The 13,198-nt window shown below is 31.8% G+C and overlaps 2 protein-coding genes across 5 annotated transcripts in view; both read left to right on the top strand.

Annotated features, from left to right (window-relative positions):
- Window positions 1–13,198, top strand: part of sif (guanine nucleotide exchange factor still life) — an 80,567-nt gene that overhangs the window by 13,512 nt on the left and 53,857 nt on the right. For all 4 annotated transcript variants that reach the window (XM_089700839.1, XM_089700838.1, XM_089700837.1 and 1 more), the window contains exons 14-18: window positions 1,238–1,421; window positions 1,751–1,807; window positions 4,383–4,497; window positions 8,201–8,278; window positions 8,485–8,535. In XM_089700839.1, coding sequence (XP_089556965.1) covers window positions 1,238–1,421; window positions 1,751–1,807; window positions 4,383–4,497; window positions 8,201–8,278; window positions 8,485–8,535 — 485 coding nt within the window. The remainder of the gene's footprint in view (window positions 1–1,237; window positions 1,422–1,750; window positions 1,808–4,382; window positions 4,498–8,200; window positions 8,279–8,484; window positions 8,536–13,198) is intronic.
- The window catches only part of lin-28 (protein lin-28 homolog), a 73,843-nt gene that overhangs the window by 35,480 nt on the left and 25,165 nt on the right, over window positions 1–13,198 (top strand). The window lies entirely within an intron of this gene.

Raw genomic sequence — 13,198 nt, 5'->3', positions numbered from 1 at the left:
GAGTGAAGCCTAGTAATGGCGGCGAAACATCCATGTGTGTGTGCCATGTTGCCATGGCAACAGCTGTCCTGTTGACAATGGCGGCTGTATTTTTTTCTATAAATTTTGCCGTAATAATTTTGTCATTAAAACATAAAAGAAATAACTTGCTTCCCTGTGGAATGTAATCCCTCGTGTTTTGTTATTTAAAATTGTACTGTTGCGACACCATTTAACCACGCAAGACAGCATTTTAAATATTTTTTGTGAAACAGTGACGCAGTTAATCAGTCGGTAGTTCACGACCAAAGACTACTATGTATATATGTTCACGACGTAATGGCGGCCGACTAGCTTACTATGGTGAGAGTGTGTGCGCGTTTATTGTCTTTACACGATCGCTAGCTTACTATGGTGGCTTCACGTTGTTTGTTCGTAATACGGCGTCCGTCTTTTTTTATACGTCCATGCCTACTTCATTAAACGCGCATGATCATGGCCTTCCGAAACTTATAAATTATCAACTTACCATTTTATTATGTTCTTACCCATAAGAATAAAAGATTACAAATGAAAATCAATATAAAAATGAATATGTACGTTAGCTACTAACCTTACAATACAAAAATTAGTAAGTAAGTCAAAACTTGAGACTAGTCGGTACCAAAAAAAGTTCGAAAAATATTTCAATGTTTAAAAATGGAACATTCAAAATATTAGATGCTATTTTCTTTTTATTTAAATAATGTGCCTACTTTTTGCTTAGGTAATAAAAAAATAGGCACTAAAATAATTAATTATTATTAATAAGAATAAAATGGTTAATAATTATATATTTTACATTATTTATATAATTATTTTTACAACTTAAAATTTGTGTGCAACAAACAAATTTTAGTGCTGGCAACTTTCATAGATAACAAATTTACATCACAGAATTATTTATCTGTGGTAGTGGAACGCGCTGGTGAAAAAAGCGCGAAATAAAAAAGCGAGATAAAAAAGAAACACGTAGTGAATATTTCCAGTGATGTTAATTTAAATAAAATTCCTGAAAGAAAAAGTGAAAAGTGATTTGTATATACTTACTAGATACTAGGCTGATTTTTTGAATAAGTATTCAATACTATCTTGCATATCGAATATTTAGATTAATATCTTGTACCCTTGGTTTTTATAATTTTATTAGATTAAGAGAAGGAACGATATCTTTATGTAATATATAAACTTTTACTATAATTTTGATATTTATTCACAGAAACCATGTCTTTCGCGCCAAGCGTCCCAACAAAGCGCAACTCCAGCGCCGGGGTCACCGACCTCTCGGCTCCTTCTGGAATACGAGATGCATTTGAGGAATACACTCGCGAAAGGAATGGACGCTGAAAGTTATAGCCTGCACACCTTTGAAGCCCTGTTGAGTCAGAGCATGGAGGATTTGGGTAAGGGATTAAAATATTATTTTCATTTAAGACCAGTTTCAGAACTTCTTGGTATGATCTGTATAGCTTATCTCCACTTTTCTCTCAGTTTAAATAACAGTTAATGAAAGAATATTTAAGTCAAAAAATGATAAATAAGTATCACGGATTATTAGAGTCGAATATAAAGTCGATAAATCATCAAGGTAATAATTTTAAGTACATTTTAAAGTATAGAGAATTGTAGTTTCATATGCGTAAGTTTTAAAATACAATAAATTAATTTTAGTAAATTTATTAGTACCTACATAATATGTATAAATTTTATTAACTACTGTTTAATTTCACAGAGTACAACGACAATCTACCTCCTTCAAACCAGCGAAGTCCCTATCCACCAAGGAGACGTAAGTAAACATTACAACTATGTAATCGATAATTAGATAACTTCAGTAAAAAAATTGGTTGTCTGTAAAGTCGGTTTATTGACGATAGTTGAACGTGACAACGTCCGATTGTGCTTCTTTGTCGCTCGTTCCGCGCTCTCGCTCGCACTTCAAGCCTTACATGGAACGCCTCAGAGCGAGGTAACGCCGCATGAGTCATGTTTTTTCGTGCGTGCAGCCGGCTTTATCGAATTATAAGACGTTGTCACGTCAAAAAAATTAAAAGAAACGTTAGATATTTTAATAAAAGCTTTTGGATTTCGTATAGGTATTACTAATTTACTTTTGTATCAAATATTTTTTGAGGATATACCTCCATTATACCTATTATCAGAGGCGGCTCGCCCTAAGGAGCGCTGGTGCAGTGAACTCCCATAAATAATTATAATAAAATCATAGTCCTTAATTTAATTATTACCATTAATTATTACTATTTAAAATCAATCGTAATCTTTAAAACTACTGTTAATACGAATGAATATATCCATCATTCCATCATCCCATACACCTGTATAATACCTACTGTATTATGTAACGCGCGAAGCGGAGCGCTCACGATTGCGCTCCAATGAAAAAAGATTTAGTACATTTCCTAATACGAAATCCAATAGGAGTGAAAGAGAGGGTTTTGCCAGAGCCCTGCGCGTGAAACAAAAGATTTTCTATGGAAAAGTAGCAAAATTCGGAGCGCCGCACCCGCAAACGTTGCCGGTTCGTTTTTACCGCCAGGCAGGACAGCGATTGCGCGCGAGGTTGCCAGTTACCACTTCTATAATATAAACAAACACTCGAGTCAACTTCAATGCACGCGCGCGATTCATGCAATTTTCTAATTAAAATTATAAAATACGTGTTGAAATAGCCTGTAGTTATCAGTATTACTTGTGAGTGTTAAAATGAACAATAATTATAATGTGGCGTTCATTAAAAAGTGTGATAAAACGTTACAAATTCGGCTTGAATGTAAAGCTAAGGGACCGCCCGCGCCACGGCCTGAACTTGATCTTACGCAAAAATGTACGACAAAAACAAAAACATATACGCGTGTGTTTAAATCTGAACAATATGTGAAAACACCGTGGTTGTGTGGTTGTGATGAAAGCAACAAACTATTTTGTTTTCCGTGTCTTTTATTTGAAGCGGGCGCGGCCGGCGGAGGTGAGAGTGCTTGGACTGAAACGGGCGTTGACGACTTAGCTCATCTTTCAATCAAGATGAAAAAACATTCACAATCTCGGTACCATTTGTTGAATGAACTGCAATTGGCGTCTATCGGTCTTGTCGCTTTAAGTTATAGATATTTTTGCACACCAAAAAGAAAGACGTATCACGTATGCATTTTCTTTATAAGTAATTTTTTTGATAAATTGTACTTATCACTTTACACCGTGTATTTTCAGTGTTTTATTTCAAGTGAACACCCATAAAATTTTGTCACGAGCCGCCTCTGCCTATTATTAGTATTAATTATTATTTAATGGTGTAGTTAATTGTCGTACCTATAGTACAATATATCATCAACAACACCTCTGCTATAAATGGCATTGATGTCGTCATCAAAACCCTTAAAAATAAAAAATAAACTTTATGGACACCGGCATTTTGGGAAAGGTTTTAATAACTTATATTGGCCTGATAAATACCGGAATTATTTACAAAACTTTTCACTTGTCCACGTATATTATAGTCCTTTCCACCTAAGATGATTTCTGTGACACATCGATTTTTGACACGTGTAGAGATGTCGGTTACTGAAATCGTATCAATTGTTTCCGATAATCGATAATATTCTATATGGAAATGAAATCGATTTGAATAAATTACCAAAATTAGTTTTTTCGGCATTTCGCCAACAATTAACTAAGGAAACTTAGCAAACAACAGCAACAAAAAGTCAACAATAACAATTAGTAACAATAACAGAATACCACGTAAAATATCAATATAAAAATGCAACTTATATACAAGGCTGACGCACTCGTACAGACGATTGACTCGATTGACAAACGATCACAAGATGGGCGCCGATTATATGATTTTCCAACTCTATGATTTTTCAACGATCCATTTCATGTACACGAATTGCGTAGGTATTATATTTTTGTGTTATTTTATTTTATTTTTCATTATATTAAACTAAACAATACTGTTTTTTATTTATAAGCTTACGATGTTTCATTTTTATATTTTTGGTAATAATGCCGCCATAAAATAAAAATATTATGCACTAAAATTATTTTGACTTTTTAAACATAAAATACGTGATTCGGAACACGATGAAGTGTCACAGGAATCATCCTAGGTGAAAAGGACTATAAATGCAAACATATTACTGTTTGCACGCACAACATTATAGACGACTTTTGAAAAATATAGAGAGAAATTATTGTCACCTAACAAAAACAAATCAAGTTCTATAACTTTATATAATTTTCCTCCCATGTAGAATGTTTTTAAATCACACTATGATTCAACTAACATACTCGAAACGATAAAAAGTACTAAATCACTATATTTTATTGATAAATTTCATTAGGTCCTGGATCCCAATGTTCAGGAGGAGGCAGTCGATCTTCAACATTGCCTCTACCACATCGCATGGGGGTGGAGAGACAACACAGCGCACGATCTGATAGAGATGGATATTATAGGTAAACATTTTATTAATTATATTTTAATAAAGAGAATAAAAAAAGTTTATTTCTAACCTTTTTTAAATTGTGTGAAATGTTTTTGAATTGTTTCTTATTGTTTGAAACTCTGAATATTGAGATAAAAGTTGTGGGAATGGTTTTATTTTTGTAGGTTTGCTATAATATCGTATTATATTGCGTGTATGTAGCACTTCAATTTAATTTTTATATTTCTGTTACAATATACTAAGTCTACTAAAATAGTTTTATCTTGTACGTAGATAATCACATTTAGCTAATCTGTACTAGTAAAGAAAGAAAAATTTTTAAATATTAGGATATAAGATGAAACAATATAATAATGAAAGATCAGAACTTACTAATTTTATAAAACCACCTCTCCAATCTGTTTTGAGGTTCTAGTGTGCCTTTCCAAATCCTAATTTGAGTAGATTGTAAGACAATCAAAGAATTTCGATGACGAACTTCTGCAACAACTGGTTTTATATTTATTCCATATACTCTTCACCAACGAAGCAGTGGGCATTCTTTCGGACTATAAGAAGTATAATTAAAAATTATTTAAGTCTGTATTTTTTTGACAATGGGGAACGTGGACGCATTTAACTATGCAAGCAAGCTTGCTGAGCTATAAAGGTCACCCTTTCATATGTTCTAACCGAAGAGTTCTTTTTTTAAGATTATAATATATAACACACTTAATAACACGTGTTCTGAAGTATTCTATATTTTATAAATTAAAATCACATCTGAACAAGAACTTTGCGGCCTTTATTTTTAAATCTACACAATACGAAGATTCCGGCTTTTTTTTCATATGAATGTATGTCAATAATAATAAAGTTAGTGTTGTATATATTACCTATCTTTAATTTAATAAATTTATTGTTTGGTTTAAAAAAGCATTAAATTTATAATCATAAAGCAATTTTATGGCATGGTCACTTGCCACCTCTTAGAAGAAAGCCCTCAAATATATTAAGGCCAGCAATATTATGTTTCGTAGCATAGCGAAAGATTATATTATGGGCGGCGACGAACATCCTGAAAGTCGCCTGCTCTTTTGCAGGTGTTTTACGACACAGTTCAAAATTGAAGTGTAACTGTATTTAAGTTTATTTAACAAATATCTACCTATATACAGTGTGGAAATTTTTGATGGGCCCCGAACTGAAAGTACTTGTTATACCAGAGATAGCAAATTTTGCTCAAAGGAAACATTCCTATATTTTTAAAAAGAAATAGAACTGCATTCAAAGAAAATATGTGCATTAAATTAATATTATTAATTAATGACCAATGAATCTATTTTATTACGTATTCATGTCTTTAATAAAACATCTTCGGGTACTAATTACTTAAAAGTTACTTAAAATAAGAAAATATATAATGATTGTTGTTCACTTCATCCTCGACAGACGGACAACTTTTAGTAGACCTTGATCAAGGCCTATGTGTACTCAATAATAAAGATTTAAATTTTACAGATAATATGTTGTAGAAAATAGACCTATAAGAAGATAAAATGATAAGATGTAGATTTGAAGAATAAAATATAAAATTTAATTTTTAAACATTTTTATTTCGTTCGATTCCCGGTAGAAGCAAGTGATTTTACGAAAATGTTCGTGTTCGAATGTTTCCTTTCAGTAAAATTTGCTATCTCCAGTATTTCTGGTACTTTCCCTCCAGGGCCCATCGAAAATTTCCACACTCTATAATACTTCCATCGCCAAAAAGGAAAACACCCCTGTGTTTTCCTTTACAACTCTGTTAATAAAATATCGTGTAGTCAAAGATGTCCAGTGTTTTCGCACGGAACATGTAAAATATGTATATTTAAAGTAAGTACCTAAAAATTAGGGTTGTATAATCGCAAGTGTCCTCGAGTTTGTATTGATAAGTATTTTAATCCTATAATAATTAATGTAAATATATATTTATACAACCTAAGAATACCATTATGTCATGAATATTGCTAATAATCAAAGTAAATTAAAAACACTTAAAGATTTGAGAAAAGAACAACACGTCACACGAAATTTTTCAAAGCTACATAGCTACATTTACATTTTCTGTATTGATAACAACATTACAGAACATTACTGTCTCCACTTTTAAATAACAGAAAATAACGATTTCCTTATCCAGATAAGTTAATGTTTCGCACGCCACCCAACGCGAAGCGTGTGGGTGTGTTCTTCTCTCGAAAGACTGCGTTGTTAAATTAGTAGTGAAGTGTTATAGAATCTACGTACTGTGGCTAGCACAAACAAACAATATATAGTTTGAAAACAATTTAGATGTGTTTCATCCGTTTATATTATTATGTAGCGTTTAAAGAACGTATACAAACTATTAACATTGCAGCTGTTCGACAAAAAAAAACCGTAAAGCTCCATCGATTTGCTTTTGATTAAAAAGTTGAACAACAGCTATCGATCAAATGCTCAATTTGTACTGCAGTGTGCAGTACCTAATGTGCGCAAACCTCGATATCCTATCCTATCACTACAATATAAATTTGTAGGCTTAAATAAATTTCTAAATGTAATAATTTCTTAATTCAAACACATTATAAAATAGTATATCAACCCAATAATCGTCCAGCGGCTGTTTAATTGTAGTTTTTTTAAGGTTCTATAAAGTAAAGCACTTAACTTTCTTGTTAATAGACATTGTTAGTTCAACCTACTCTTTAACGTTGACGAAAGAAGATTGGTTTTATCGTTTTTATCCATTTTATGCGTATGTATGTTGTGTGAAATAAAAAAAAAGTAGGAACAAATCAACTAAACATTATATTACATGTAGAAGATGTCTGTCTATTTAACGTATGCGCTATGCCTAAAGTGACCAATTACTTATTAATTTTGGTTAATTATAAAAAAAAACCTTTTCAATTTAAAATGTAAATAAAATTTATAAACTCGGGTAAAAAAACGCTATTCAGAAGTTGAAAATCTAAATAACATCTCTTTAAGCACATTTAAGAGGAGCAGACTTGTTGAAAGTTTATAAAAACCTCAAGGATTTCTTTTTTATTTACACTTACAATTTAATTAATTAGGAAGGAAACTTAATTGAAGTTCTTCGATCAAAAATGTTCAAAGCCAGCAGATAATTACTGATCTATTCAGGTGGAAAACAACTTTTATTCTACATACATTTGTTAGAATTTTTTTTATATCTAACACCATGTTTCTCTAAACCAACCTTCAATGTTTTTTTAAGTTTATAATAATTTCACACGGAGTAAAATAATTCGTATTCGTATGATAACGTTCGAAACTTTCATTTCGCATACATACGTATTCGGATAGATATACGTGAATGCACGTGTATTCAGCCTATATTTTTCTACAGACTAGACGTAGAAAATCTAGATAAATATTTTAACACCTCAAGTAATGTGAATGCAATTATGGTGACCTAGTTGAAATAGAATTAATGAGGAATTTATATGCAGTATAAAAACATTGAGTGGATTACAACTCTGAAAAAGTTATCAGAATTTTATGAATTATTCAAATACATTTCCAACAACTTTTATCTCGAGCTTTGTTATATCGTACAATCAATAGATCTTCGGATGTTTTACTTTTTCGCTTTACCAATGTTTGTATTGGATGTTGCGGTTGTATATTTTAAGAAGAAATTGCCTTCTGATTGAAATTCTTTATCTTTTACATTGTTTTAGCGATCGCAATGAATTAATGCGGGGGCGGGAAAGGGAACGCGAGCGTGAAAGGGGATATTTGAGCGATCATAACACAAGGTTGGTCAATATTATAATAATTGATTCTCATAATTCATCGTCCTCTTATATTATGCAACGCTTATATAAAACGTAAGAGTTTTCAACTCAGTTAATATTCTTTTTTATATTATATTCAGCTGCCACAAAATAAACTGAGAGTTCCTTTTCATGATACATTATAAATAGTTTTTTGTTCCGCATTTTATACAAGTATATTTCTACAGGGATCGAGTGAGGGATCGCGACCAAGGATACTTGAGCGATCATCAATCAAGGTAAGTTCCTTCATAGAAAAAAACTTTCCACAGATACGTCTCACTTACTTGTAAAGTTGTAATAAAAGTTATTTATAACTTATAACTATCCAAGTAATTATTTTCTGAATCAATGGTAATATAGTGAAGTGTCAACTCCCATCATGATTATTCTTTATTTGTACGTTTGTTTAATTAAGTTATAACCTTCCATTAATATTTTAAAAGGTATCTTCCCGTAATGTGCCAATCCACGTGGCATTACACCTAAACTTGTATTGTTGTGTAATTCTAAGTCTGACTTTTATTTTTATTAAAATCTCTACTATCAGATATTTGTTTTTGATTGATTTTCTTAGAACTCTTTCTATCATTATGTTTTATATATTGTATTGTCATTGTAGTATTTCATGTTATTTAGATATGACTTAATTAACCAAAAACAACTGATTTAAATATATATTTACTTCTTCAATCCAAAATAATCCTTACTTCTGAAATAAGGATTAAATAATGATAACTCAATAAAAGGCTTTTAAATGACATCCTTTTGACTTAAATACTTGAACTTTTTATGTCGTTACCCGCGTCATTTATCTCAAGATTGTCCTCCAGAGAATTCCACTTCGGATTTTCTTTCATATTTTACCCTTGTACATTACTCTGAAAGATAGTTAATGAAAAGGGTCAGTAAAGAGACGATATATAAAATAATATTTAATAAATAATATCTCGAAGATTTATCCGTCTTCAATTATTTGATAACGCGATTCAATTATAAAAGTAATTTCGATTATATCTCATGGTCTGTAAGAGTTATAGTTGCTTTTCCGAATTGCCTATTTTTATACGCTCGGATAATATCAGTTTTTCGGCAGTAAAAAGGAAATGGTCGTAGTTATGTGACAAAATGATCATACTTCATAAACCTTAGGAGTAAAGGTCAAAAGGTCAAATAGGGTGATAAAATTATGATTATGGTTTATACTAACTTTACCCTGATTCCTAATAATAGAAGATAGCTATACTAACAGAAACTTTTTTTAGTATTTTACGCGAAAACCACTAAACGAACGGATTTTGATTATACTTTGCAGTAATGTAGATGATTGCTTATGCACCAGAATTATAAATAGGTACGCTATAGAGTTATTTGCTTTTGTCCGTGGCCGTTGTCTACGGCAAAAATGTGGCATAGTTACTTCAAGATATAATATAATTGTTATTCTGTTAATACAATGCATCTCTATCTAAATTATTTCAATAGAGTATTGGTACATTTATGATTTAGCATCAGTTTTTTGAGAAGCAAATTTTGTATTCGTAAATTGTAAATGTCAGTGTTTAAAAAGTAATTGAATTATCTATTACTATACATATTATGTTACCTTGATCGTGAATTATTTACAAGCTTTCCTTTAGTACTTAAATGTACAAAAATTCAAGTATTGGTAAAATCCACACGGCTACTTTTTCAAAGAAAAATAAATACCTAAATAATTTTCAGAAATACGTTAGAATTGATGTTAATTCAATTGAAATTGTACTTATAGCTTGTTGTCATATTTTCATTATTCATCAAAATGTATATTTAAACGATTCAATTAAATACTCATAAAGCTCTGAAGTAATCTCTCTTCATCATTAACGTCAAAACATTTTCCGGATAGAAAAGGACATTGCCAGTGTTCGGACCAAGTGCTGCCCAGGAATGAATGTAATTGCAATGGGATCCTAGCATTAATATACATAAAGAAAAAATATTAAAAAAAATATCCCCCCCTGGAAAACATATAAAAAAATCACGAATGTGTACCATATGTCGATGGCCCGTGGAGGTGGTAAACGGCAGATTGAAACGGGATTTCAAGTTATTTCGCCAGGAATACTGCAACATATCCTTGCCTCACTTTTTTTCCGATCTTAAAATCGCCGCTGAGCTCACTAATGCATTTCATGTGGATTTATTAGATAATCCTCATTGCCGTGATTTCATCAATATAGTTAGAGAGGGGATGGACTCTAATAATGATTTGGCTGATTACGTCTATTCCAAAAGGCTAAACCGAAACAGAGTCGCTTTTGATAACATTAATGTTGTTCAGAACAATGTATTTCCAGTTCTCACCGCTGAGGAATTGACTTTATTCGCAGTTGGTACATACCAAATAAAACTCGCTCCGAGTTACTATAGCCAGCATATACGAAATGTAGAAACATTTGTTATCCAACAATATAACGGAGATTTAAGCGATCTATCAACATTTAATATGCCGTCTGAAAATGTCCACCTCTTCAGATTTAACTTAAGAAGTAGACATACATCGTCTAAAGTCTACCATTCCTATATATTAGTCGATTCCAGCAATACCGGACTGGCAGCCATAAGGAACTATTGTTGCACATGTTTTACGGGTCGGAGGACTATCGGCTGTTGTGCGCACACCATGTGCTTAGTATGGTTTTTAGGGTGGGCTAGGCACTAGGACGTGATAAGGTAAGTAAGTAAGGTAAGGCCCTGCTTTATTCTTAGATAGAATTATTATCGATGACGACGACGATGATGATTAGTATAATTATTGTATTCTGTACCAATATGCAGTATTTTATATTTTGTATCGTATTCTGTACCTGTTACACATAAAAAATGTGTATTTATTACATGTTTTTCTTAAAATCATTTTTTTTTTTAATAAATAATTCAAAACAAAACATTTTTTTTCTCTTGACTCCTGGGATAGATTTTGATGCGCTTTGGTTTACATGTTAGTATTGGCCTGAGGAACAAAATGTACCATGTCTTCATTCTGGGCAGCACTTGGTCCACCTCCCATACAAAAACTGTCAATGTCCTTTATGTGAAAATAAATTAAAAACTCGTTAATTACCGGAATACGGGATACTATCATCATTATTTATGAATTTAATTTAACTTTTTGGTAATTGTTGTGCATGATATAAGCACGAAAATAACAATAAACATTATTTCAATTAATTTATCTCTTTACTATTCATTCAATAGCTTCTGTTTTAATTAGACATGCAGTTAAACCCATTTTGAAAAGCCGTTTAATCCCGTTGTATTAGAAAAGGATCAGTAAACAATTTAGGATTCTGTGACTGAGTTACTACAGGCCGGTTGTGTGCTACTTTTTTCAATTTTGTGTCGGCACTTGTTTTCATTTTATCGTTCGTAAAAATCTAATCCGCAATAATTAAAATATGTACCTTATATCAATATACATATACCATACTTTTTCAATCTTATATATAAAAATGAATCGCGAAATGTGTTGGTAAGCGCATAACTCGAGAACGGCTGAACCGATTTCGATAATTCTTTTTTTATTATATTCCTTGAAGTACGAGGATGGTTTTTATGTAGAGAAAACGTAAATATGTACCACGGGCAAAGCCGGGGCGGACCGCTAGTGTAGTATAAAAAAATCTTTAATTTATACTTTTAAATATCACAAACAAATGCTCTACGATCGATTTCGTAACAATGGTAAAGCTTATCATAAGTTTCATAAGGAAATAAAATAATTCTTGCATCCTATCATGCGATATTTAGCATCAATATGCCTCACTCTTATCTTTCTATATATTATGTACATTATTTGTAATATTCAATTATTCTTAATTTTTAACAAAGCTTACTTTACTCGCTCGTATAATATTATTTTCTAAAATCAATCAATGATAAAAGATATCTTACTAGGTAGGTACAGGTAGGTACCTGTAGCAGTGTCATAAAACTAATGGTATATCGTTTAACAGCGGCACTATCTGGTTAAGTTGTAATAATATGTCGCTCACACGTAGCATTCGTCTTGATATAGCGTCTCACGAGGCAATACCTGCTCATAATAGAGAAGGTATTAAAGTCGTTATAGACTCGAAAACTCGTCTACCTAGCGGGCGGAATGGTGCCGTATGTCTTGGGAATTTCGCAAATACGACCAGCTCACATTTATTTAAATACCTAAATGTTTTGACGTGGATTTAAATTATGCCAAGTTTCATATTTTAATAATTTATGAGCATGAGGAAAAGTTTTGGATAAAGTTTTAAAAGTAGGAAAACAAAGATACTTATTCAGGTCAACCAGCATAAAAATATTGTGACGTAAGCTACTAACAGCGTTTCAAGATATAATATTGTGATGCTCTAAGCATCAATTTATAATGGTTAATTTTCAAACTACACATAGTAGCAATAATGTTATGACACGCAACACTTACCACAGTCTCATATGTTAATCTTGCAGAAATTGCTTCAATAACCTAACTAAATCATGTATAAATTATTACGAAGCCGAAGGTATCCAATAAACTCGCAACCCCTCAACAATGTAATGAGAAATGCTCATCTTGAAATACAGCTGCGACCTGCGAACATGGAATAATTGCTTTGAAATAGTGCATTCCTATACATACAAATTGCACGGCAACAAAACGTTTCCACGTAAAGTTACATTGAAGGCCATATTTGTGAAGAGAGCAGTACAATATACGTAGGTAGTTCAGAGGGTACACGAGCCTCGAGTGTGCAATTGCAAAATACAGTGGAGTAGGTACTTTTTACGTATGGGATAATATCTTTTATGATATAAATTCACAATTCTTTTTGCATTTTTCTGAAAAACTGGCGTTTTTTACTGACCAACGAGCTGATCTTTTAT

This window comes from Colias philodice, chromosome 11, assembly GCF_061535455.1.
Source record: "Colias philodice isolate Cphi_HAF_F1 chromosome 11, ilColPhil1 Martin Lab GWU primary, whole genome shotgun sequence".
In the NCBI taxonomy this organism is placed as follows: Eukaryota; Metazoa; Arthropoda; class Insecta; order Lepidoptera; family Pieridae; genus Colias; species Colias philodice.
The sequence above is the reverse complement of the archived record's forward strand: the minus strand, read 5'-3'. Positions and strand labels throughout refer to the sequence as shown.